The 24,883-nt window shown below is 40.5% G+C and overlaps 2 protein-coding genes across 7 annotated transcripts in view; one reads left to right on the top strand and one right to left on the bottom strand.

Moving 5' to 3' along the window:
- The window catches only part of SH3D19 (SH3 domain containing 19), a 179,061-nt gene that overhangs the window by 11,837 nt on the left and 142,341 nt on the right, over positions 1 to 24,883 (top strand). The gene's annotated exons all lie outside the window — the stretch shown is intronic.
- LOC308338999 (serine protease 48-like) lies at positions 19,111 to 24,565 on the bottom strand (the record flags this gene model as incomplete). The annotated part of the gene is made up of 5 exons (XM_080797368.1): positions 19,111 to 19,386; positions 21,614 to 21,783; positions 22,493 to 22,758; positions 24,173 to 24,335; positions 24,505 to 24,565. The coding sequence occupies 5 exons, from the start codon at positions 24,563 to 24,565 to the stop codon at positions 19,111 to 19,113; spliced, it is 936 nt and encodes a 311-aa protein (XP_080653494.1).

Below are 24,883 nucleotides of genomic sequence, written 5' to 3'. Positions count from 1 at the left end.
ACTGTCTCCTTCATTTCTTGAGGTCTCTAAACATATGCATTGGGTTGTCTTTAGACCTGCCTTGGGAGGGGAATGTAAGCTCAATTCCTGAACCCTAATTCTGCCAAGAATATCTGGTGTGTCCTGATGTCAGGCACATAATTTCATTTCATAATTAGAAAGGAAAGGCATAAAATACATATGTCTAACTGAGGTGTCCTGGGATTCAAACTCATTCATACTAGAGTATCAGCATGTACAAAGGGCTAATATGAGTTGTGTTTCAGTTTCGGATATGGAGAGGAGGTTAGAGTAGGAGAGGAATTTGGAAAAGCACTGGTCTCATACCAAATACCAGGTAATATTGTAGTTGTTTTACGTTTAGTCCTTGTGCCAATTCTATGTGTTAGGTGTGATGATTTCCTTCACTTCTACAGATGAGGAACATGAGGCCTAGGAGGGGTAAGTTATCTACTCAAGGTCACACAGCTAGGAAGTGATCTACTCAAGGTCACACAACTAGGAAGTGACAGAGACTCACAGTTGCCTACCCAGTATTCATCCCCTTCTTCCCTTAGTCAGTGGAACCCTGTATTGCCAAATGTGGCAGTGTGTCCGCCCACCTTGGAACTACTTCTACCAGCTTACTAATGAGATGCAAGTAAAAGTTGAGTGGGGTTTTTAGGAAAGTACTTTTTTTTTTTTTTTTTTAAATTTATCTGACAGAGAGAGATCACAAGTAGGCAGAGAGGTAGGCAGAGAGAAGTGGGGAAGCACGCTCCCTGCTGAGCAGAGAGCCGGATGTGGGGCTCGATCCCAGGACCCTGGGATCATGACCTGAGCCCAAGGCAGAGGCCTTGACCCTGGGATCATGACCTGAGCCACCCAGGCGCCCAGGAAAGTACTTTAAAGAGGGGACTCAGGGGGGCGCCTGAGTGGTTCAGTGGGTTAAGCCTCTGCCTTTTGCTCAGGTGAGATCGAGCCCCACCTCTGGCTCCCTTTATTTGAGAAAACATAAACTATTTGGTTAAACCACTGTTATCTTAGGCCTGTGCAACTAGCAGCTGAATGCAATTCCTGACTGATACAAATTCTAATTTGATCTTATTTTCTCTCCTTACCACCAAGGTTAATGCATTTTGATAACATGAGGTTACCTGAGAATACCTAGATTCTTGTTGCTGTTTTGTTCTTTATTATAATGTGACCACTGAAAAATCACTTAGAGCAGCCCCCCCCCAATCTTTTGAAAGGGAATTACTCGTTCTTAAACTGCTTTACAAGTGTATTCCAGGGAAGGTGCTAGTCCCCTTTTGTGATGTAGAGTTCTTCAAGAGGGTGACAGTCCTCCTAGGACAAGTTGAAGGGAGCTGAAAAGGAAACCTGTAGGATCTGAAAACAGTTTTCTGATGTTGTCATTTTGCTTACTGTCAGGTCATAATATTTCTTGGGGAATAAGTAAATGGAAGCTGTGATGGGAGATGATTTTGTCCCTCCTCTGTTGCATATGAGCAGGTTCACAATTGCGTTGCTGATGAGCCCTACAATGCATGCCAGGCCTGCTGCTTAGGATTCAGAGTTCATTTGAGTTTGATATGGCTGCCTTCATTGTTCTGGAGCATTGTTTCCTGAAAATACATTAATCAAGGAATACCGGAAGATAACTAAATGCTTTTTCTCTGAGAGCTGGCCAAGAACAAGGGGCGCAGGAGACAAGGTTTGCATAACCTGTGGAGAATTAGCTTTTCTCGCAATAAGAATCATCGTTTCCATACAGTCCTTTGAAACTAATACAGAGATGTTCACAAAAAACTGGAAGGACCCCCAGCATGGGGCCACTCATGTAGATGATCCCTTGTCACTACACCCCTTATTTCTTTATTTCCCCACAAGGACTCCTCCTTTAGACACACTACTAGCTCAGTGGAGATAACTGGAGCTCTGGGATTATAAAGTACAGTTGTGTTACCCAGTTGAGGTATAACTCTTGCCAGTGGAAGGTGTGGTTTGTAAGTAGAATTCATTTGGAATAAGGATTGCATTTTTTTTTTAAGATTTTATTTTATTTATTTAACAGAGACAGAGATAGAATCATACGTAGGCAGAGCAGCAGGCAGAGAGAGAGGGAGAAGCAGGCTCCCCGCTGAGCAGAGAGCCTGACGTGGGGCTCGATCCCAGGACCCTGAGATCATGACCCGAGCCAAAGGCGGAGGCTTAACTCACTGAGCCACCCAGGTGCCCCAAGGATTGCATTTGAATGTTCCTCTTAATTTGATGCTTAATAATGTGAAATGCCTAATGTCACAAACATTTTACGTCTTACACTGTTCTATTCCTATTTCTTCTTAGAATATTTTCTTGAGGTATTAAACTTTATAACACGGCATGGGTATTTTTCACAGTTCTGTAGCAATGGGTGCTCTAAACAGTGCTTCTCAAACTTTAATATGCCTATATAAATCACCTGGAGATCTTATAAAAATGTGATCCCTAATTTACTAGGTTTGGGGTGGTGCCTGATATTCTGCACTTCTGACAAGCTCCAGATGCTGCTGCTGCTGATCCCTGGACCACATTGTCTGTACCAGTGCCTACCTACAGTTACCTCTACACCTCAGTGCCAAGGTTCTCAACACTGGCTAGGCATCAGAACAGGTGCAGAACTTTAAAAAAAAGATGTATGCTCCTGACCCCATCTTCAGATTTCCTCATTAATTACTTCTGGAATAGTTGCTGGGAAGCTGGGATTTTGAACTTCCTCAATGTGAGATGAGAGTCACTGCTCTAGTGTCCTATTAAAAAATGTGAGGTTGCTTGGGGCACCTGGGTGGCTCAGTGGGTTGGAGCCTCTGCCTTCGGCTCAGGTCATGATCCCAGAGTCTTGGGATTGAGCCCCGCATCGGGCTCTCTGCTCAGCAGGGAGCCTGCTTCCCCCTCTCCCTCTGCCTGCCTCTCTGCCTACTTGTGATCTCTGTCTGTCAAATAAATAAATAAAATCTTTAAAAAAAAAAAAAAAAGGTGAGGTTGAGTGGTATCAGCGTGCTTTCTTATAATTTGAACTGTTAGGTTTTTCCATCATAAGTAATTCATATTGTGATGACTTGTAGTCAAACAGAAGAAATAATCAGAATCCATCATGCATTTTATACAGGGATTTTATTTAATCCCTTTATTATCTTGTAGCATAATGGGGCTGAACATAAATAATGTTGTAAGACACTATCATTGAAGTAACTGGAAAGCAATGTATGTGATAGTTATGTATTTTCAGAGTGCAAGAAACAGAGGCCTGTTTGGCTAACCTCAGCTGATGGAGGCTTATTACAGGGGTACACGGGTAAGCTGGAAGACACTAGAAATAGCCTCAGAAGTCATTTGGAAATACAGTTTGCTCTGGGAAACTGATAGCAAATAGCGACTCCAGAGAATATTTCTTTCAAAGTTGGGGTAACTGTTACTTGTATGTAGTGATACCACAATTTTTGTGACTTAGTTTACTTTTGTCTGCTTCCATGGGTTCTAAAGTTACTGAAGAATTGGCTCTCTTGTTTTTTTATAGTCAGCTACTTCAAGAAAGAGGCTTTAAGTATCTTGACCAGCTACTGTCCTATACCCTTTTGGGCAGGGTTCTCAGGCCAGTTTACCTCAGAGGCTCAGGACAAACTATAGATAGCTACCTTTTTGGACCCATCTCAGATCCCTTTTCCTAGGGGAGTGTGGTACCTGTGTAGGACAATTGAGAATCACCTACAGCTGTTTCTGTCACATAGGAGTTTAGATTTCGGGGATGTTATGAGGCTTATTAGAATTGTGGAGGATAAAATTGGCAAACTCCATGCATGACCTGAATGCTCTTGTCTTCCAGCTATGAGTTCCATAAGGGGAGAGACTTACTTTTTTTTCCCCCCAGTGTTATAGCCTCATAACTCAGAACAGTGACTGGCACTTATGGTCAATACATATCTGCCAAAATAGAATAGAATTGAACTATTAAGAAATGATTTAGTGTGGTCTTTATTATTTTTGTTTTATTTTGACCCAGAACCTTATGTACACCATGATGGAAAGCAAATTCCTACTTTGTTCATGGATTACCTTGTTGAGAAGAAAGGATAAGCTCCGACACTAAGAAACTTCACAGTTTTCCTCTTTGCTTTTCTTTGGTGGCTCAGTCAGTTAAGTAAGCGTCTGCCTTCAGCTCAGGTCATGATCCCAGCGTTCTGGAATCGAGCCTTGGCATTGGGCTCCCTGCTCACTCTGTGAAGAGCCTGCTTCTCCCCCTGCCTCTACTTCCCCCCACCCTTTCTCAAATAAATAAATAAAATCTTAAAAAAAAAGAAGAAGAACTTTAGATTGTTTGCCACTTGGTGTCGTCAGTACAGCTAGTGCCGGGCTTTGGTCTGAAAGGGCAGCAGATGGATGTCAAGTCCAGGGCTGGGAGTCCTTCCCCCATGGCCTCCCTCTGGGGTCTTCTTAGCCTGGGGCGGCAAAGCAGCTCCGTGGGGCCTTGAAGTCGCCGGCGCCTTGGGCCCGCGGGCAACGCAGCGCGGCCACCTCAGACGGTTGTGAGTCTTCTGCGGCCCAGGGCGCCGCCATCTTGGATCCTCCTTGAACCTGCTTTTAACGTTCAAATGTAGATTTGGATACTTGGCCATGGAAAGGAGGCTGATTTTCAGGTAAGAAGAGTGACGCTGGGAAAATAGGAGTCACCCTTACTTGCAGCCGCCGCTGCTGCCTGAAAGCCACAGGCCCCTGAGGAAGGAGTGCCTGGCCGGGCAAGTGACGGATGGCGTGTTGGGCGTCAAAGCAAGCCCCAGGTTCAGCGCTGCCCACTCTACCTGACGTGGGAGGAGGAGTTTGCGTTTGACAGCCTCCCGGGAGAGGGGCGGTGACACGGAACATTTGGTAGTAAGTCTTAATTAGAGCATTTTGCTATTAGTGCAGGATGATGAGTTCTTAATGTAGTACTTGGAACAAGCCTTTCAGTAGCTCCTTGAGCAGAAGGATTCTGTAAACTTTTGTTCACTGAGGAGAGGGGAAGCACCGAAATAAAACAAAAGCATTTATTTGGGGTCTTAGAATTGCAGTTCAAGGGAACACAGATTCGGATAGCAACCCAAACTGTGCCCTGTTGACATTTAAGAGCCAGGGGTCTTTATTAGCAGTTTGGGAAAATAGCAGGAAATTGAAGTGTTTTCCAAAAATGATGATTGTTAGATGTAATTATATTTTACATTACGATGAATATTTTCAGTACAATTATTAGGAAACTATTTTCTGCAGTGTCCAATTTTTTATCAAGAAGGTAGGTGTAATACTCTTGTGTTCAGTCGTATGCTTTTGCCCAGTTAGGTAGTGCAGTGTAGTTACTGTTTCAGAAAACAGGACGAAGTTTGAGTCCCTAAAGTAGAGCGGCTCATGTTCAGAGGTTTTACACAGGTTCACACTTTGCAGAAGGTGATTTGGTATGTTAATCACTTTGTAGGTTTCCAGAGAATGTTTAATGATAATGTGGAATTATGGGTTTTAATTCCAATATTCTTTAGTTCTTTGCTCATTTAATTGAAAACTAGATTTCTTAACTCCCGTAGTAGGTCTTTAAAAAGTATCAACTTTTTGGCATGTTTGAACAAAATGTTTTATTTATCAGTCACTGTTTGGTGCTTAATATATGCCAAGAACTCATATAATCCCCCTAATAACACAAAGTCAGATTCTGTTTTTCAGATGAGAAGATTGAGGCAAAGAGAAATTAAGTGGAGTTGAGTTTTGAACCCCTGCAGTCTTTTTTTCTCCTTTAATTTAAGAATTTATATACGGGGGTGCCTGGGTGGCTCAGTCAGTTAAGAGTCTACTTTCGGCTCAGCTCATGATCCCGGGGTCCTGGGGCCCAACCTCCAGTAGGTCTGGTCTGACTCCCTGCTCAGCAGGGTGTCTGCTTCTCACTCTGCCCCTCTCCCTGCTTGTGCTTGCTCTGGCTTGTGCTCTCCCTGGCTCATGTTCTCTCTCTCTCTCTCTCAAATAAATAAAATCTTAAAAAAAAATAAAAATTTATATACAATAAAATTGACTTTTTTGGGGGTACATACTTCTATGAATTTGAATACATGTACAGATTCATGAGACTACCCCAATCGTCAGGATAAAGAATGCTTTCATCACCTTGAAATGCCTGTGCTGCCCCTTGCATTCAGACTTACCTTACATCCTTAGCCCCTGGCAACCACTGATCTATTTTGCTGTGTCTGTAGTTTTACCTTCTCCAGAATATGGTATAAATGGAAGCATAATGAATCTGACCTTTGAGACTGGCTCCTTTCACCCAACACAATGTCCTGGAAATTCATTTGTATTGTTATATTGTATCAGTAGTCTGTTCCCTGCTACTACTGAGTAGAATTCTGTGAATGTACCACAGTTTATTTATCCATTTACCTAATGAAGGATATTTAAGTTGTTTTCAGTTTTTGGAGATTTTGAATAAGCTGCTATAAATATTCATGCATAGTTTTTTGTGTAGAAATTTTTATTTTCCTAGTGTAAGTACCTGGATACCAGTTTGCTAGCTCATAGGGTAAATGTATGTTTAACTTTATAAGAAACTGCCAAGCTTTTTTCCAGAGTGGGGCTATACCATTTTGCATTATTGCTGTATGTATGGGAATTACATGTGTTCCACATCCTTATCAGCACTTGGTATTGGCAGATTTTTCTTATTTGTTTTTGGTCTTCTGGTAGACGTATAGTAGTATTTCATTGTGGCTTTAATGTGCATTTCCTTAATGGATAATGATGTTGAGCATCTTTTCATGTGGTTAGTTGATATCCATATATCGTCTTTGCACATTTTAAAATTAGGTTGGCTGTTTTCATGTTGTGGAGTTTTTAAGAGTTCTTCATATATTTTGCATTCAACTCTTGCTGCATGTGAGATTTGAAGATAGTTCTCCTAGTCTGTAGCTAATTTTTTCATTCTGTTAGCAGTATCTTTAGCTCTTTGAACATCTTGAAAATAGCTGGTTTAAAGTGTCTAGTAAGTCCAGTACCTGTGCTTCCGCAGGAACCATTTATATTCTAGATTGCTGCCCCCCCCCCCAGCCGCCCTCACCCCCCGGCCCCATGTGTGGGCCATGTTTTCTTGTTTCTTTGTATTTCTTGTAATTTTTTTTTGTGGAAAACTGGACATTTTGAATATTACAATGTAGCAGTGCTGGAAAATCAGATTCTTCTCCGCCACAAAGTTTATTATTACTGCTTCTTTTGGGTATTGTTTGTTTAGTGACTTTTTTGAACTCATTTTGTAAAGTATGTATTCTTTGTGATGTGTGGCACTGAAGTATCAGTTTCAGTACCTTAGTGGTCAGTTAGTGATTGGATAATTTCCCTTAAATATCTAGAGTGCCCCCGCCCCCATCTCCCAGTCTTTGCAGTGGGCTCTGTGGGTGTATCAAAGCATACCCTCAAGGCCCAGCCAGGCAGTGTACAACTTGCTGTAGTCTTCACTTCCTACTCGTGCAGAGCCTGAAGATCAGCCTGAGATGGGAGTTTAGGGCCTTCTCAGATCTTTTCTGAGCCTGTCCTCCCCTCCCCCCCAGCCCCGGGGAATGCACAGGGCTTTCTAGATTCCCAGGAATATGGGGGAGCTTTTCAAAGTCCTTACTCCCCAAAGCTTTTTATTCTCCAGGCTTTCCTCCCAATGTCTTTGGTTAGTCTGTTTCCCCCAACTGTTATCCATTGTCCCATATAGCAGCAACTAATATATTTATTTACCTGTAAATATTTTCAACAGACTTCTCCAGCTAACCACTTTTTAGCACTTGGAGAGTTCTGAGTTAAGCAAGACAAAGGCAAGTCTTTTGTGCTGGTGTTTCAAGGCACCCATTTTATAGTTGACTGTTGAACAACACAGGTGTTTTTTGATCAGTGCAGTAATATAAATGTATTTTCTCAGTAACATTCTTTAGTTTACTTTATTGTAAGAATACAGTATGTAGTACATGTAACATACAATATATATGTTAATAGACCGATCAGTAAGGATTCTGGTCAACAGTAGGCTTTTAATAGTTAAGTTTTGGGGGAGGCAGAAGTTCTGTGTGGATTTTTGACTGCACGGAGGGTTGGCATCCTAAACCCTCATGTTGTTCAAGGGTCCACTGCCTTACAATTTGTGAATGAGAGTCTATTCTACCCTTTTTTTTTTTTTTAACTCTGTTTGATACTGGTACCAGGAAGACAAGCTATTTTTCAAGGTTACCCATTGAGTTGGAGAATGGAGGATGGAGCCAGGGTAAGTTAAAGTGTTACAAAGCGTGTTACTTTAACCAAAGTTCAGATTGTTTTTAAGTGTTTCACTGGACTTAGGTGCAATAAGATGTTGTTGCAAGCTTTTGGTTAGTTTCCAGAGTTCCCAAAGAGTTGGTTCTGCCAGTTTCTGCCAGGTTTTTTAAATTGATTTTACAGAGGACAGACTTTTGGAGCTCCTTACTCTGCCATTTTCACTGACATTACTCAAGTATGAATTTTTTAAAAATCTCATTGTCAGTCTTTTTATCAGCAAGTTAGCCAAGTTTTCCCAATTAATACCAAAAGAGAAGGTGTGGACATTGTTACTCGTTTTGAAGTGTTTGTGTATCGTACACATTATCAAAATATTTCAGGAGTCTCACTCATTGGGTTACTGTGCTGGGGTCAAGACCCTCCATTTAAACCCTACATAGGCATACGCTTTTCTCAGTTTCAGGCCATAGACAATCCTTAATCTCTCTGTTGCTTTTTTTAAAAACATGATTTCTAAGGTATATCTGGCCAGGGGAACTCCATATTCCTCCTGTTATTGAAAGAGAAGGTAGCTTTTTTTTTTCTTTTTTAAGATTTTATTTATATATTTGTGTGTGAGAGAGAAAAAGACAGAGCATAAACAGGGGGAGCAGCAGGCAGAGGGAGAAGCAGGCTCCCCACTGATCAAGGAGCTAGATGCGGGACTCAATCCCAGGACCCAGTCCCAGGACCCTGGGATCTTGACCTGAGAGCCAAAGGCAGATACTTAACTGGCTGAGTCACCCAGGTATCCCAAGAGAAAGTTTGATTGCACAGTTGGCACTGTTGGGATTGATATAAATCAGTCATGTGTTAAAACTCTGGGGAGTGGAATTGATGAGGGCGTAGAGTGTGTCATTGTATATATTTCTGTATTGTTTGAGTTTCCTCCAATGAGTATTACTTTAAGAAATAAATTTAAAATACCATGTGAAATAATTGCCTACTGGTCTAGTGTATTTGTTGCTCATATTATGCCCTTAAAAAAAAAAAAAACCCTTAAGATGAGTTGGATTGCAATGATCATAGCAAATGTTGTCCTGTTGTTAAGTGATTGATAAAGTGAGGACATGATAATAGGAAGAAGGTATATAATTGTGTTTCCTGTGAAGATAGTTTTTCAGGCATTGGCTAATTTATCATTTGTTCACCTATTCAATCTTATGATTTTCACTTGTTTATTGAAAGCCATAAGCACTTGAAAGGCAAACCCTCATTTGTAACTAAACTGTTGAAAGCTACTTAATATAATCAAAACCTACCCTTAGCATTCTCTGCCTTATACTTTCCTGTATATGTCATTTCCATCTTGTGACCCAGCAGAACCTTTTCTAGAGGACTAGATTTAGGAGACTGCATTTTGATGCTCAAATTGCAGCTAGCCAGTTGTATGACCTTGATTTAATCTCTCTGGGTCTCAGATTCATCATTGACAGTATGAAGGATTTAGGCCAGTGATCTGGGAACTATATTTCTGTGGGCCAAATCTGACTCAGTGTTTTTATAAATAAAGTTTTATTGCAGCACAGTCATGCTCATTCATTTGCATATTGTCTGTGGCTGCTTTTGTGCTCTATCTTCAGAGCTGAGTAGTTCTGACAGTCATGTGGTCCACGAACCTAACATAATTGCTTTCTAGACCTTTATGGAAAAAGTTTGCTGTAACAGACTATCAAGTTTCCTTCCAGTTTAGTTCCTTCCTTTTAGTTTTGGGATACTTGGGCCAACTTTTTTTTTTTTTTTTTAAACTATCCGCTGATTTCTTAGCAAATCAACAGAAAAATTCAGCTGGAAGAGGGGAAATAAATCTTATATTGTTACTTGTTAGACATATCTGTCTGTTAATGCTGTGGTTATCAACAATCTCTAAAGCTCAGTATCCTGTAACAATTATATTCCGTTGGTGAGGTATAGCTTAGCCTCACTTGTCTTCTTCATTCTGGGATCCTGGCTGAAGGAACAGTCCCTGCCTGGGAAAAAGAACAATGGACAAATCATGTGCCACCTCTTAAAACTTTTATTCAGAAGTAGCTTATATTACTTTTACTGCCATTTCTTTGGCCAACAACGTTAGTGGTACAGGGAAGTGTAATCTTTCTGCAGAAGGCCCCCGCAAGTCACCTGGCACCTTCCATGCCACCTTCTCCAGGGAGGGCTGTGAGTCCTTAGGAACAACATCGTTTACCACAGCCTCTTTAAAATGTTTGCTAGTGTGAGCAGACTGGAACCATGGCAAAAACTTGGGTTTTAGGATTCTTTGTGTGTTATTTTTTCATGAACTTTCTGTAACTAATAAGTAACTAGAAATTGGCCCATTGAGCTTTTGGAATATATTCTGATTCTCTCAACTGGTTTATTTAATAAATGAACAATGTAAGAATATAATGTGTCTGTTTGGATTTCTTTTCTTTTTTTTTTTTTTAATAGACTCTTGATGTTTTTAATCTATATTTCTCACCCTGAAACCTAGGTAAAGTTCTTAACTTCATCCCCCACCATGATTACTTATATTTTTAAATCATCTCCTACCAAATTCTATTGAACATACATTCCTATGTAGTCCTTGACTTGGTCCTCTTCTCTCTGTCCTCACAGCTGCCATTCCGGTCCAGGTATATTTCACCATTCGCAACGGCCTTGTACCTAGCTTCTCTGCCTCCATACTTGCATTTCTGTAATTCATTCTCTACACATCCATCAAAGTGATTTTTCTAAAATGTACATTGACCTTGTTATTCCCCAGCACTAAAATCTTCCAATGTCTTGTACCTTGTATCCTCCCCTTAAAGCTCAGATTTCTTAATGGGGCCTTGGACCTTTTTTTCCTGGGAATTCCCAGATCTATCCTGTATGCTTAGCTTATTTTCATGACTGGAAAAACAGTGTTTGTCCAAGACAGATTTTTCTAGAGCCTGTTTTATGAATTCACATGGTATTTGGTAGATGTTTTCCACTTACAGAGGTTCAAACACTTGATGAAAAATATTGTGCAAAGTTGACCGTGCAGGTTTGTTTTTTTTTTTTTAAGATTCGAGAGTGCCACATGAATGGGGGAGGGGCAGAGAGGATGGGAAAGGGGACAAGCAGAGCTCCAGGAAGGGCTTGATCTCACAACCCTGAGATCATGACCTGAGCTGAAAACAAGAGTCATAAGCCTAACGGACTAAGCCACCCAGGCGCCCCACTGACTGTGTACAGTTTTCAGCATGATCCAACAGCAAGGGTGCTCCTATTGGGATGCTCAAGGGATGGTTCTTTCTTGGAAGAGCTTGGTTAGGCCTGATGAGCTGCAAAGAAAGGTAGATTGACATTCGTTTTGTTTTGCTTTCTCTGTGACCTGCTTTCAGAAGTTTTAAAATGTATCCATTTTAGATCTAGCCATTTATTTGGCCTCTTTTAGTGAGCTAACATATTTTTCCTTATGACCAACTCAGCAGCTTCTGGACAAAAGAATGGAAAAAAATGCATTTTTTAAATACTGTCTCTGCAAGGTCCTTCGTGTTAGGTCTCTATTTCAGAAGTAAAAATAGCTTCATTGAACTCACAGGGGGATAGGAGATTTCTCCTGACATTCAAATACTTGCTTTGAAGATGAACTAGTGATTTTACTTTTTAAAGCTAAATGTTTTCATTATTTAAAAAAATTCATTGACAGAAAATTTCTTTGATCAACTGTTACCATGTCTTTTTATCTAGCCTAATTACATGGAATTATTAATAAAATGTGTCCAATATCTCTCAACTCTGAGGCTTTGTAGGTTGTAACCACAGCTTTGTGTTATTGTAAGCTAATTTTGAAAAGCAAGCTCGATTTTGTTTTGTTTTGTTTTTTTAAAGATTTTATTTATTTATTTGACAGAGAGAGAGAGAGAGAGATCACAAATAGGCAGAGAGGCAGGGCAGGCAGAGGGGGAGGGGGATGCAGGCTCCCTGCTGAGCGAGAGCCCGATGTGGGGCTCGATCCCAGGACTCTGGGATCATGACCTGAGCTGAAGGCAGAGGCTTAACCCACTGAGCCACCCAGGTGCCCCTCAATTTTTTTTAAAGCAAGGTTAAAAAAAAAAAAAAGCACAACTGTACATCTGAGTAAACAGTTAAAAAGAAGTCAGAGGCATCTTGACCACATCCTTAAGCATGAGGAGTATAAAAGATGGTAGTGATGAATACAGTGGTTTACAGTGGTTACATGGAGGATTTGAACTTTCTATGTTAGATATTTCTGTAACGTTTCTATTACTGGGGCCAGAACTCACGACCCTGAGATCAAGATCTGAGGGGAGATCAAGAGGTAGATGCTTAACCTGCTGAGCTACCCAGGTGCCTCTCTCTCTTTTTAAATAAACAGTATTGGAAAACAAATTTTTAAAGTTTTTTTTTTTTTTTTTTAATGAAGAGTTACTTGGTTTCCTCCTCCTTAGGGAGGAAACAGTCTTCTTATCAGGGTTAGAATAAGCTGCCTTCTGGCTACTTACAATATTCTGCAGGTTCTATGAATAAATCTAGGAATGCCTGAACATCTTGAATTTTCTTTGGGGTGTAGGGTTGGAGGGGTGTGGATAAGAGGGTCCATATTTTAAACATTCTTGTGTGTCTGTTTCTCTAGTCTTGCCCCCTCTGAGCTCCAGACTGCCTGCTTGGCATTGTTAGTTGGGTTATCTAATAGGCTTCTCAAGTCTGAGATGAATGTATTCCTTTCCTGTTGCTGTTGTAACAAATTAGTAAAACTTTAGTGCCTTCAAACAACATGAATCTTGTCCCACAGTTCTGGAGGTCACAAGTCTGAAATCAGTTTCAGTGGGCTAAAATCAAGATGTTACAAGTCTGCATTCGGTCTTCAGGCTCTAGGGGAGAATCGTGCCTTTGCCTTTTTTAACTTCTAGAGGCTGACCACACTCCTTGACTTGTAGCCCCTGGCTCTGTCCTCAGTTTCAGCAGCATAGCATCTTTGCTCCTCCCTTCCTTCTGCTTCAGTCCTTATGTCTTCTGCGTCGTCGAGTAAACACCTCAGACTCTGACTCTCCTGCATTTGTTTTACAAGAAAATTTGTGATTCTGTGGGGCTCACCCAGATAATCCAGCATAATTTCTGCATTTTAAAATGTTTAACTTAATTATGTATGGAAAGTCTTTTTTTTTTTTTTTTTTTTAAACCAGGTAAGGTCATACAGTCATAGATTCTGGGGATTACAACATTGACATCCTTGGGGAAATTCAGCCTACCACTGGATTGGCTAGCCCCTCAAATCTGTTCCTCTTCCATCCTTCCTTATTTCATTTAATAGTATGACCATTCTGAGGCCAGTAATCTAAGAGTCATTCTTGATTTCTCTTTTCAGGTCCTTCTCTTTCCTATCTTTGTATCCCAGTTACCATTCTCATCATCATCCACATCCAATCCATCACATCATATGTAAATCCAATCAAAGTATTATCTCATTTTCTCAACTCATCTCATTATCTCAACTGCATCTAGAATCTATCCTCTTCTCACTTAATTTTCACTAAAATCAGAAGCTTTTAGCATTTTGGAGCCCTAGGCCCTAATCCTGTCTTACTCTTTTCACTCCTGGGTGTTCATAGTTAATTATGGAACAAGGTAGTGTGGACTAGGTGTCACGTGCCACAGGACCAGACCCCCGTCACTCTCTTCCAACCGCATGGAGAGAGGAAGTGAACACTTACATGGTAGACGATGCCATGGAGAGAATTTGGGTCAGTCAGGGGTGATTATCCTGAATGACAGTTAGAATTTCTTATTAAATAGTTCAGTCTTTTTTATTCTTATGACAGAGAACGTTTTCTCTTAATGTTGAGAGTAGGGGGGGCACCTGGGTGGCTCAGTGGGTTAAAGCCTCTGCCTTCAGCTCAGGTCATGATCTCAGGGTCCTGGGATCGAGCCCCACACCGGGCTTTCTGCTCAGCGGGAAGCCTGCTTCCTCCCCTCTCTCTCTGCCTGCCTCTCTGCCTACTTGTGATCTCTGTCAAATAAATAAATAAAATATTTTTTAAAAAAAATGTTGAGAGTAGGGAATATAATCAGTCTAAGTTCTGGTTATTTTGAGTGACTCCTTCCTCTTCCTCCCTTTCCTGAAGAAGGCATTTGTTTAATAAAATTCTCAGGTAGCTGATTTCTAGTATATAAATAAACTATGCATAGTCAAATGTGGTGGGGAGAATAGTACAGCTTCAGAATTAAGTCAAACATCTGAAAAGATAAAAGAGTCACTGTCGAAGTAATCTCAAAGTACAACCTCCACATTTTATTATTTTGAATTCTTTTTCCATAATGTCCCCACATTTTGAGGGTGACTTCACAATTTAGTGAAATACAGGAAAAATGGGTGATTACTTGAACTAGTCCATTTGTCATATTAATAGAAGAAGATCTGGAAATAGCTATATAATTTTTCCCCCACTTTTAGGGGGAAAATTGCTGATTGGATTTTCAGCAGCCTTAATGTACAGCTTTATTTGTTAAATGTGACCTTAAATCCCACCTTAGTTAAATTCCTCAAGATGTGAAAGTGAAAATTGGAGCCTAAATCAGATATTCCAAGGAATAAAGTATTCTACAAATTAAAATTGATTTTTAAAGCAGAAATGCTGCTGAGCCCCCCTCCAAAATAGAGTGTAAAGATGTCCCTGTTTATTTCTTCCCCATTTAGTCACTTGTGGTGTCATTGACTAAATTTGTTACCAGTAAGTACTTGACATTTTAGTTGTGTGAATACAAATGTTTATTGACCCCCCCCCCCCCGGCTGTTTCATACTGGGTTAAGCTTTACATTTTGTGTGTTAGCATTTGAAACAAAAAATTTATGTAGTTAGTTTGAACTTTAAAAAAAAAATACAGTTAAAGAATTATTTAGAAGATCCTAGAGTCCTAAATACATTACAGATGAATCATTTTTGTTTAATTTAAACAGAAGAAAAATTTCCCTGTTTTTTAATAATAGCATTATTGAGATATATTTCACACATCATATAGTGCACCCATTTCCAGTTAATCTTTAAAACCACTTCCTAGGGTCCTTTTAGTCTGCTTTTTAGATATTTACTGCCTCTTTTTCTTAATCAGTAGACAAAAGTGAGTGGGTTGAGGTTTATGAGAGAAGGGTATATCAGGATAGAGGGCAGATAAAACAAGGGCTCAAGATAAAAGTGGGATGAAGGAAGGAGAAGAACATTGGCCTGGGTAAGAAGGAAAAAAGACAAATGGGAAGTTAGGTTGGTGTCTTAATGATGAATTATGAAGTAGATGGTAAGAAACCTGGGCTTGTGCTTTTCTTCACCCTGGTTTGTGGGGCCCTATTGTAAGGGCCGTGCAGATGGGGAGTAGGTTGGCAACAACACACAGCCTTACGGAATCCAACCTTCCTCACTGATGCTCCAGGATGCTGTACACAGCCCTCGTGTTTTGTTCATTAGTACATTGGTATAAGATTCTTATTCCCTCTGCTTTTTGTCTAAATCTGCTGCCATTTGAACCCCCTCTCTGTTACCCTACCCACCCCCTATAGCCTCCGCATACTACCATGTGCTATGGTATGGGATTTTCTGTTCTTCTCTTCTTTCCTCACTCCCTTGGTCTTAGCCCTCCAGTGCCTTCTCGTTGCACTGAGAATAAAATTCAGAGTCCTTACCGGGGTCTTCCAGGCTCCATAGGACCTGCCTTTGTCACCCTCTCTGGTCTCAGTTCATCCCCTTCTCCCTCTTTGCTCAGAGTGTTCCAGCATTGCACTGACCTCTCTGTTCTTCCTCACATACACACCTCGCATACTTCTGACTCAAGAACATTTTACTCTATTCGGTCTGAATAGAGTAAGAAAGAATAGAGAAAGAACCTGGAATGTTCTTTCTCAGGTTTGTCTGTTTGTTTCTATCCTCCTTTATGCAGGCCTCTATGTAAGGTCAACTTCTCAGGGAAATTTCCCTGACCACCCTATCTAAAGTGGAATCCCCCACTGTGATACTCCATCTGCTGCTTCTCTTTTGTTTTTATCAGACTTTCCCATACGTGACATTATAATAAACATTTATTTTCCATTTGATTATTGTCCCTCTCCCCCACTGGAATGTAAGCTCCTTGAAGGCAGGCTTGGCGTGTTGAACATACTGCATCCTCAGTGGCCAGAATGGTGCCTGGAACACCGGGGGCACTCAGTACTGTTGAGTGCATGCTGAATCCTATACGATGCATATTCACACTTCCCAGGAGAACGGATCTGTTGGCTTGTCCAATGCTGAGTGCATCTGTCAGGTGAGGTTTTAGGCCACCTGCCCCATCACCTCTGGGCAGCTGTTTAAGCAGGGGCTTGCTTATCCCTGGTACATCCAACCAGTAGTGACCAGGACAGTGAGGTCATGTGGTCCTCATCTTTCATTATCTTGTTCTTTCCCCTTGAATGCTCTGGTCCATCCAGAAGTTTTAAGTTTCACCTCTTGGTTCATGAGAACAATTTTTGCCAGATCCCATGCTGCAGAACAGGTCTTCTCTAGAGTCTGGAGAAATGATAGGAAGCAGTGTTTTGGCCTTCTTGACCTTCTTTATGTCCTCGTGTTGTGTTGTCCTGGCCCATACTTTTGTGTGCTTTCTCTTCCTGTTTGTTTTGATTTTAGTCTGTCCTTTCTCCTCTATTTCCTTTCTTGCCCCTTTTATCTCTTTTGTTCTTTTTTCTCGGTTGCCATTTTGCTTTGCCCTCTATGTCTTTCCAGCTGTTGCCTAATTTAAATTCTTGCCTACAGAAACCTTCCAGTTGGCCTGTTGTACGTGCTCTTTTCTCTCCTTTGTTTGTTACCACTGGAGAGAGACGAGAAAGGGAACGAGACGGAAACGTTCTTTCCTTCTTTTATTTAACTAATACTTGAAGGTCTGTTTTGTGTAAGACCTTGTGTCAGGTTCTGGGCCACCTTCATGAACAAAATACCCATGTTCTTAGTTGGGGAAACAAAGAGGTTGAATGATTATTATTCATTCATTCATTTGTTCAACAAGTATTTACTGCAACTAGGATACAGCGGTTGGCAAAAACAAAAATTCTTACATTTTGGTAAGTCAAACGTACTTCAACTACACAATTACACAGACGAATAATCTACTGACAGCTGTGTTGAGTCCTACAAAGGAGGGCTCCATAATACTATGAGGATATCTACTGGGGGATTTGATCTGCTCGGGAGAGTTGGGCACAGCTTCCTTGAGGAAGTAAAGGGTGAGTTGAGATCGGAGGCACAGTAGGAATTAACTAGGCGAAGGCGTTAGGGGAGTGGGAATAGCAGATGCAGAAGCCCTGTGCTGAGAGGGGATTTGAAACATTTGAAGAATTGAAAACGTGGAGAGCAGGGTGCCCGGAGGCTGAAGAAGCAGGTGGGCATCAGAGCCTGCAGGGCTTTGTCAGTCCTCTTAAGGACTTTGGTCCTTACCCTCTGAGCAAGGAGATGTCTTTGAAGTGCTGAAGCAGGGAAAATGGGGGGGAGAAATGTATTTAAAAATCTTTATTTTTTTTTTAATCTTTATTTTTAAAACACTCATCTGAATGCTGTGAAGAGTAAGTGGCGTTGAGCGTAGGTGTGAGTGAAGGAAAGGGTGTGGGTGGCAGTGGCAGTCCAGAAGAGAGATGGGGTTAATGGCTAGCAAGGATTTTAAGTTTCCAAACCTACCCTCATTTCCTATTAAAGGTGTTTGTTCATCCAAAAAGTTGTTTTTTGAAAGTTGACTTACTCTGAAAGACACAGATGCAATAAAACTTACGTTCATTCAGATGAGAAATGAAGGATGATTTAAATAAAAAGGCATGTGAATGGAATTACACTGAATTATCTAGGATAAAGATAATGACTGAAATTGAGTATTTAACTTAGCTCTGAGCTCCTGGAAGCCTAGGTAAAGTAGGAAATAGTAGGTCATGGGATGGATTAACAAAAAGAAGCATGCTAGTTAGGCAAGGGATGTTATCCTGTCCTTATTAAACATTTGAAGTGTATTATTATTGGAGTAACATTAAACAACCTGGGCAGATCCGGATTATTGAAACCTGAGACCTCAGTTCTTGAGATCATGGCATTAATCCATTTCTTGGTAGTAGGTCACATTGGTATTTCAAAAAGTTAAAATTTCAGAAAAATACAGAGCTGAATTATACATACACATTTTTTATTTGATCCCTCGCAGAGGCAAAGTGTAGGATAGTAGAGGAAGTGAGGAATATAGACAAGATAAGAAGCCGATAATGAAAACCATGGACTCAAAGTAAACTCTTTTTTTTCTTAAATTTATTTCTTTTTGAGAGAGAGCGAGAGAGAGAGTGAGAGAGAGAGAGAGAGCGCACACAAGCGTGGGGGTAGCAGCAAGGAGAGGGAAAGGGAGAAGCAGACTCCCCTCTGAGCAGGGAGCCCAATGTGGGACTGAATCCCAGGTGCCCCCAACGTCAGCTCTTAATATATTTCCTTGAGGACTAACCTCTTTTGCCTTCACAGATACTTCCTTTCTTGCCTGCTTCTCCAGTAACCATTTTATCTGTGTCCATAATTACTTATTCGTAGAAGGCACCTTCCTTGCCTTGTAAGATTCATAGTCAGGGACAAAGAATGCCATGCACAAAACCAGCAGTCTCATTTCTCAGCTATTCACATTCCAACCACTAAAACATACTTTCAGAATAAAGAACCTTGAAACAAAAGTAATTTCTAATTCTTTTAATGAAGTGATCCAGGGTTCCCAGTGACTCTCCTGTGAGTTTTCTGCTCCTGGGGCTTAATCTCTATGTGTTCCAACCCCGACCCTGTACTTGGCCAGTGGCTTTAGCTATACTGTCTAGTCTCCTGGTAAAATGTTAGGCCCAAAGGCACAGCAGGGTCCCAGGAGAGCCAGAGAGAGCAGTACAGTAAGGTACAGGAAGTCAGAGAAATCCAAAATATTGGCATCTAAGACGTCTGCTCTTGAGATAGTGGTCTCGATCCATTTTTGATAGTAGATCATACTGGTGTAGACTCCAGGGAAAGATTTAGCACAGCCTAATCCCCAGCTTACCAGTCCTATCTGGGTCCATACACCGTTAATATGACATGACAGAGGTCCTCCAGAATCACCCTGAGGAAAGATAAGGGTCATGAGGGTAGTGAGAAGGGACATTGAAGAGGAAAGTGGCCACAAGAGGTGGAGAGTTCCTTAAATGGGGCAATGGAACCCATGGTGCAAGAGAACCCTAGAGGGAGCTAGGCTTCTTACTGCATTAGGGGAAGATCATGGGAATTCAAGAATCATACAATTTGAAATTGGCAGAGACCTTAGCTGAATATTATCAGTAGTTTCAAAATACTCATCTGTGATAAAGAAGAGAAATTAATGTGATGAATTTTTTCCCTAAAGGTAAATTTATTTCAGTTTAATGAACAGTCCTTATTTTTCTATTCTTAGGTTCTTATTGCCTTTTTTAATGTTAAAATAATACTTTCTTATATAAAATAATAGTGATAGAGTCAGTGGTTTATCTCTCAATCTTGCTGTCTCTTTTCCTAACACCTTATTGAGATATAATTCATATACTACACAGTTCACCCATTTAAAGTGTACAGTTCAATGGTTTTTAGTATATTCACAATGTTGTTCAACCATCACCCTTACAAGAAACCCCATACCCATTAATAGTCACCCTCCTTTCCTCTCAGCCCTAGGCCAGCTGGTAATCTGCTTTCTACCTCTATGGATTTGCATATTCTGGACATATGAACCATAGGGTATATGATCTTTTGTGTTTAACTTATTTCACTTAGAATACTTTTTTCAAGGTTCATCCTTGTAGCATCTATCAGTGCTCCATTCCTTTTTATGGCTGAATACTATTCCATTATTTGGATAGACTATATTTTGTTTGTCTAGTTATCAGTTGGTGGGCATTTGGATTATTTTCACTTTTGACTATTATGAATAATGCTGCTATGACTATTCATGTGTAATTTTTTTTCTGTGGACATGTTTTTATTTCTCTTGGGTGTATACCTAAAGTGGAATTCCTTGGTAATATGGTAATTCTGTATATAACCTTTTGAAGAAGAGTAATTCCAAAGTAGCTGTACCATTTTACATTCCCAGTAGGAGTATGAAGTTTCCAATTAAACCACATCCTTATCAACTCTCGTTATTGTCTGCTTTGATAATAGCCATCTTAGTGGGTGTGGGTGTTTTATTGCAAATAATGAATATACAGATAGGACATCTTGGCAGAGTTAGAGAAAAGTATGTGTGTGCGTGTGTGTATGTGTGTGTGAGAGAGAGAGAAGAAGAAGAAGAGGGAGAGAGGGAGGAAAAGGAAATAAAACCCAAGTGGTCATTCTAGGACTCAAAAATAAAATATGTGAAAGTATATGAAGAAAACTTCCACTAGATGACCCTAACACTAAAACGTAGATGACAGGAGGGAGGCAATGATCTTGAATATAGATTAATTTATAAGTATCCGATTTGAAGAGCAGAGAAAGGTAAACAAAACAAAACAACAGTATCAGACAGTATGAAAATATCAAAAGATGTAACCTACATTTTCTGTTTCAACTAGATGAAGAGAGAGAAATGAGACAGAAAATTTGAAGAAGTCGTGAATGAAAAAATTCTTAAGTCTTGGTAAAAGATAAAAGAACAGATTAAAAAAACAAAAACAATGAATCCTAAATAGGAGAGATACAAAGAAAATCACTCCTAGCACATCATATTCAAACTTTTTTTTTTTTTAAGATTTATTTATTTTAGAAAGAGAGAGAGAGAGCATGCACATGTGCAAGGGAGGGGCAGAAGGAGAGAGAGAGAGAGAGAATCCCATGCTGACTTCCCCTGAGCTGATCCGAAACCAAGAGTCGGATGCTTAACTTAACTGAACCACCCAGGTGCCCTATCACATTCAAACTTCTGACAATCAAATGTGAAGGTAATTATATTGAAAACAATCAGAGCAAAACAACACATCACACTCAGTGGAGGAAGATAATTCTTCATTGGACAGTTATGATCAGGAGACGGGAATGACATCTTTTGAGTGTAGAGTGCAGTGTTCTTACTTAAAAATAAAGTTGGCAGTTCTATGTCAATTTCTTAATATATTTGTAAAAATATACATGTCTGTGAAAACCCCAGTAACCAATGGTTAGCATTTCTCTAGATCAAAAGTGGAAGATAATTAAATTCATTGGTAATTCAGCATGACACAAGAATTATTGTCAGAACCTTTGTCTCCCGATTCCCAATCTACTGTTGTTTACATACAGGAAAACCCAGATCAAAATTAAAGTCTCATATTAAAAAAAAATTCAAGAGCAAACCTAACCTTGCAACTGTCCTTCATTTTAGCTATATCACCAGCACATATCTCATCGTCTTGGATGACTGGCATTGATTCTGGCAGCATGGAACCGATTGGGTTGTAGATTTGTTCACAGGCCTGGCGGTCAAAGATGGGTACTTCTGCTTCCTGGAGGATGGAGGGAGAATCACGATCTGTAAAGACAGACAGGAATGAAAGGAAAAGCAATCTGGAAAGTTGCAAGGGCAACATTCAGTCATGATTAGCAGAAATCTCTGTGGGAATCCAAAAGCAGAATATAGTCACTTTGCAATCATATTTGCTAATGCAAGAATATTTTTGGTAAATTTAATCTTAACACAATGGGTAGTTCAAAATTATTTCAGTTTGTTCTAAGGTTTTTCTGATGTGCCAATGTGAGGTATTCCTTGTGTTCTAAATAAAGAGAAATTGGGATACAGTTTGATTCAGTAAAGATATAAGTATTTGAAGTCTTCCTTTCCTGTTTTTCTGCTCCCAGATCATTTCTTGTCTTGTGTTCACGCCTCCTGGGAAAGAGTTGACCCAACACTTTAAAAACAGATTTTCAAAACCACTAGACTCTTCCAGGCTTTAGATCAGGTTTCTTAACCTTTGTTTCAAAGAAGTAATTATGTGTTCAAATTGTTAGTGTCTGCTCTTGCAGCTGTAGCTAGACTCTAGGCAGGATCTAAAAGTAAACAAAATAAACATAATAAATGTGAAAAAATATATTTTATTTGAAGACTTATAGATAATATCAATGGTTGGGGTTTATTAAAAAACATTTGCCATAGTAGTGGTATGCGTAGAATGCAGATGTTCTGGAGCGGGTACAAAAAGAGGAGGATGGATAAAACAACCCCTTTCTTTACCCATTCTCACCTTTATCGTCCTTAACATTTCCCCATCCAGTCACCCAGCAAGAGGCTGGAATTTTCAACTGCTTTGTGATCCGGGGCAAGCAGATGGGCAGGATGGAAGAAGTAAAGGTGACTCTAGAGACCAGTTTCAACAAGGCGATGTCTGCAGTTGTATGTTGAGTTTGGGGATGGGTGATAATTTTGAACACACGATGGTTCACACTTTGACTTGTCTGGTCTAGCTGAATGGATCCCAGCTGTACAGTATAAAGCAAAGGAATCCAGTGCCTAAGGGGAATAGAAAAGGGAGAATAAAAGTGGAGCATCCCAGGTGCTACAGCTGGGTGAGAACAAGCTGCCTATGTGTGGCACTGAGTCTCTAGGGAAGAAAGGGTGGTAACAGACCTAGAATGAACCAGGCTACTTTAAGCTTGGACTAGGGTTGATTTGTTGCTGTTTCTCCTTTCCTCTCTTCCTAATCACTCTTTCTTTTGTTGTCTCCTGTCTCCATCGTCTCCTCTTACATGCGTTATTGCCAGAGTTTTGTCCAGTATTCCATTTTCTTGGGGATTCTGTTCTGTGTTGTGTCCCCTTTTTTCTCCTTGATTCCATGTTTTCTTGTTTTTTTCTCCTTGATTTTAGTGAAGCACATTCTCCCAAGGCTTCCTGAGAAAATGTGCATGAGAGGTAATATTTTTGCTGCTTTGTATACTTGAAAATGTCTTGTTTCTATCCCACACTTGATCAATAATTTGTGTATGGGTAGAATTCTGGGTTGGAAATAATTTTCTCCCAGCATTTTGAAGTTCTTGCTCTATTTCCTTTGAGCTTTTGGTATTGTTCTTGAAAAGTCCTGCCGTTTTGGTTTCTATATATATTACTTATCTGTTATTGCATAACAAGTTATCACAAATTAGAGGCTTAAAAAAATAAACATTCATCTCACAGTTTCTGTGGGTAAGAATCAGGTGTGACTTAGGTGGGTGCCTCCGACTCCTCTCTCGTGAGGCTACAGTTGAGCTGGGCTGCATTCATCTCAAGGCTTGACTCTGGGAGGATCTGTTTCCAAACGCCCTTATGGTGGCAGGCCTCAAGTCTTCACTAGCTGTTACAGGCTGGAGACATCAGTTTCACATGAACCTCTCCCTAGAACTACTCTCCACATGGCACCTTTCTTCTCTTATAGCAGTAGCTGTAAGAGAGAGAGCTCAGATTGTGTTTGTGATCCAGAAAAGCTTAAGACAGTTCCCTGGCTGATGTTTAGGAAATAATTTGGCACAAAGTAAGAAAAGTTTCTAATATAGTGCCTATCTCTGTCATTTCTTTTTCTACCTCTATGTCCTGTCCCTCATCCAAGGTGATGTAGAGTTTCCTTCTGCCTCCTTCTCACTTTCTTTGTTTTGTTTTTTAAGATTTTATTTATTTATTTTAGAGAAAGAGATTGCAAGCAAGGGGAGGAGCAGAGAGAGAGAGAGAAAGAGAATCTCAAGCAGACGGAACGCTGAGCACAGAGCCGGACTCGGGCCTCAATCTCACGATCATGACCTGAGCCTAAATCAAGAGTCAGATGCTTAACCGACTGAGCCACCCAGGTGCCCCAACCTGTCTTACCACTTTCATTTGTCTGTTCGTTCATTCATGAAGTCATTCAAGTATTTACTGAGAACCTGTCTAGGTGTCAGCCACTAGGACTAGGACTCACATTTTTAAGCAGTGTGCTGCTGTCAATATCCACCTGTCACTGATGAGAGACCCTCCACAGACATGGTTCTCGCCCAAGCGCACGCTCACTTGCCAAGGCCAGTGCCCTGCAACAGCATCCTGGCCACCCACAATACGGCCTGAGTATACAGGTCGTCCACACACTAGAGAAAGAAGAGAGACAGACATGTAGAACCTCGGTGTCCTGCTCCTCTGGTCCTCATCTCATCATCCTCAAACTCCCATCTGTTCCTAGGACCTGAGTCCTCTCTTGCCTCCAGCCTCCATCCTATCCCAGTTCCAAACCCAGCAGTCCAGGTTGAGACCACTCACCTGATTGCAGATCTTTCTTTTCGGGGGAAGAGCTTGGGCAAGACCCTAAGACAAACACCATATCGTTAATACACAATAATGCATTTTATGTCTAGATTCATTGAATGATGAGGCTTTCCACACATTTTAATTTCTCAGATTTATATTAAAGGCCAGATTTTTATAAATGTCTGCCCATTAGTGAGAATCTCGAAAATTACATACTTAACTTGCCTTCTTTAGCAGCATACACAGAACGTAATTTAACTTTTACTGGAAGATTCAGGATTGTCATCAGGAATATCAAGTACATTAGGGTGTAAACACAATGATGTCTTCAGGTGCTTTTGAGGTTAATGAGCTGTTTTCTTTATCTGAATTGGCATTTTACAGTATTTGT

This window comes from Martes martes, assembly GCF_963455335.1.
Source record: "Martes martes genome assembly, chromosome: 2".
NCBI classification, from domain to species: Eukaryota; Metazoa; Chordata; class Mammalia; order Carnivora; family Mustelidae; genus Martes; species Martes martes.
The sequence above is the reverse complement of the archived record's forward strand: the minus strand, read 5'-3'. Positions and strand labels throughout refer to the sequence as shown.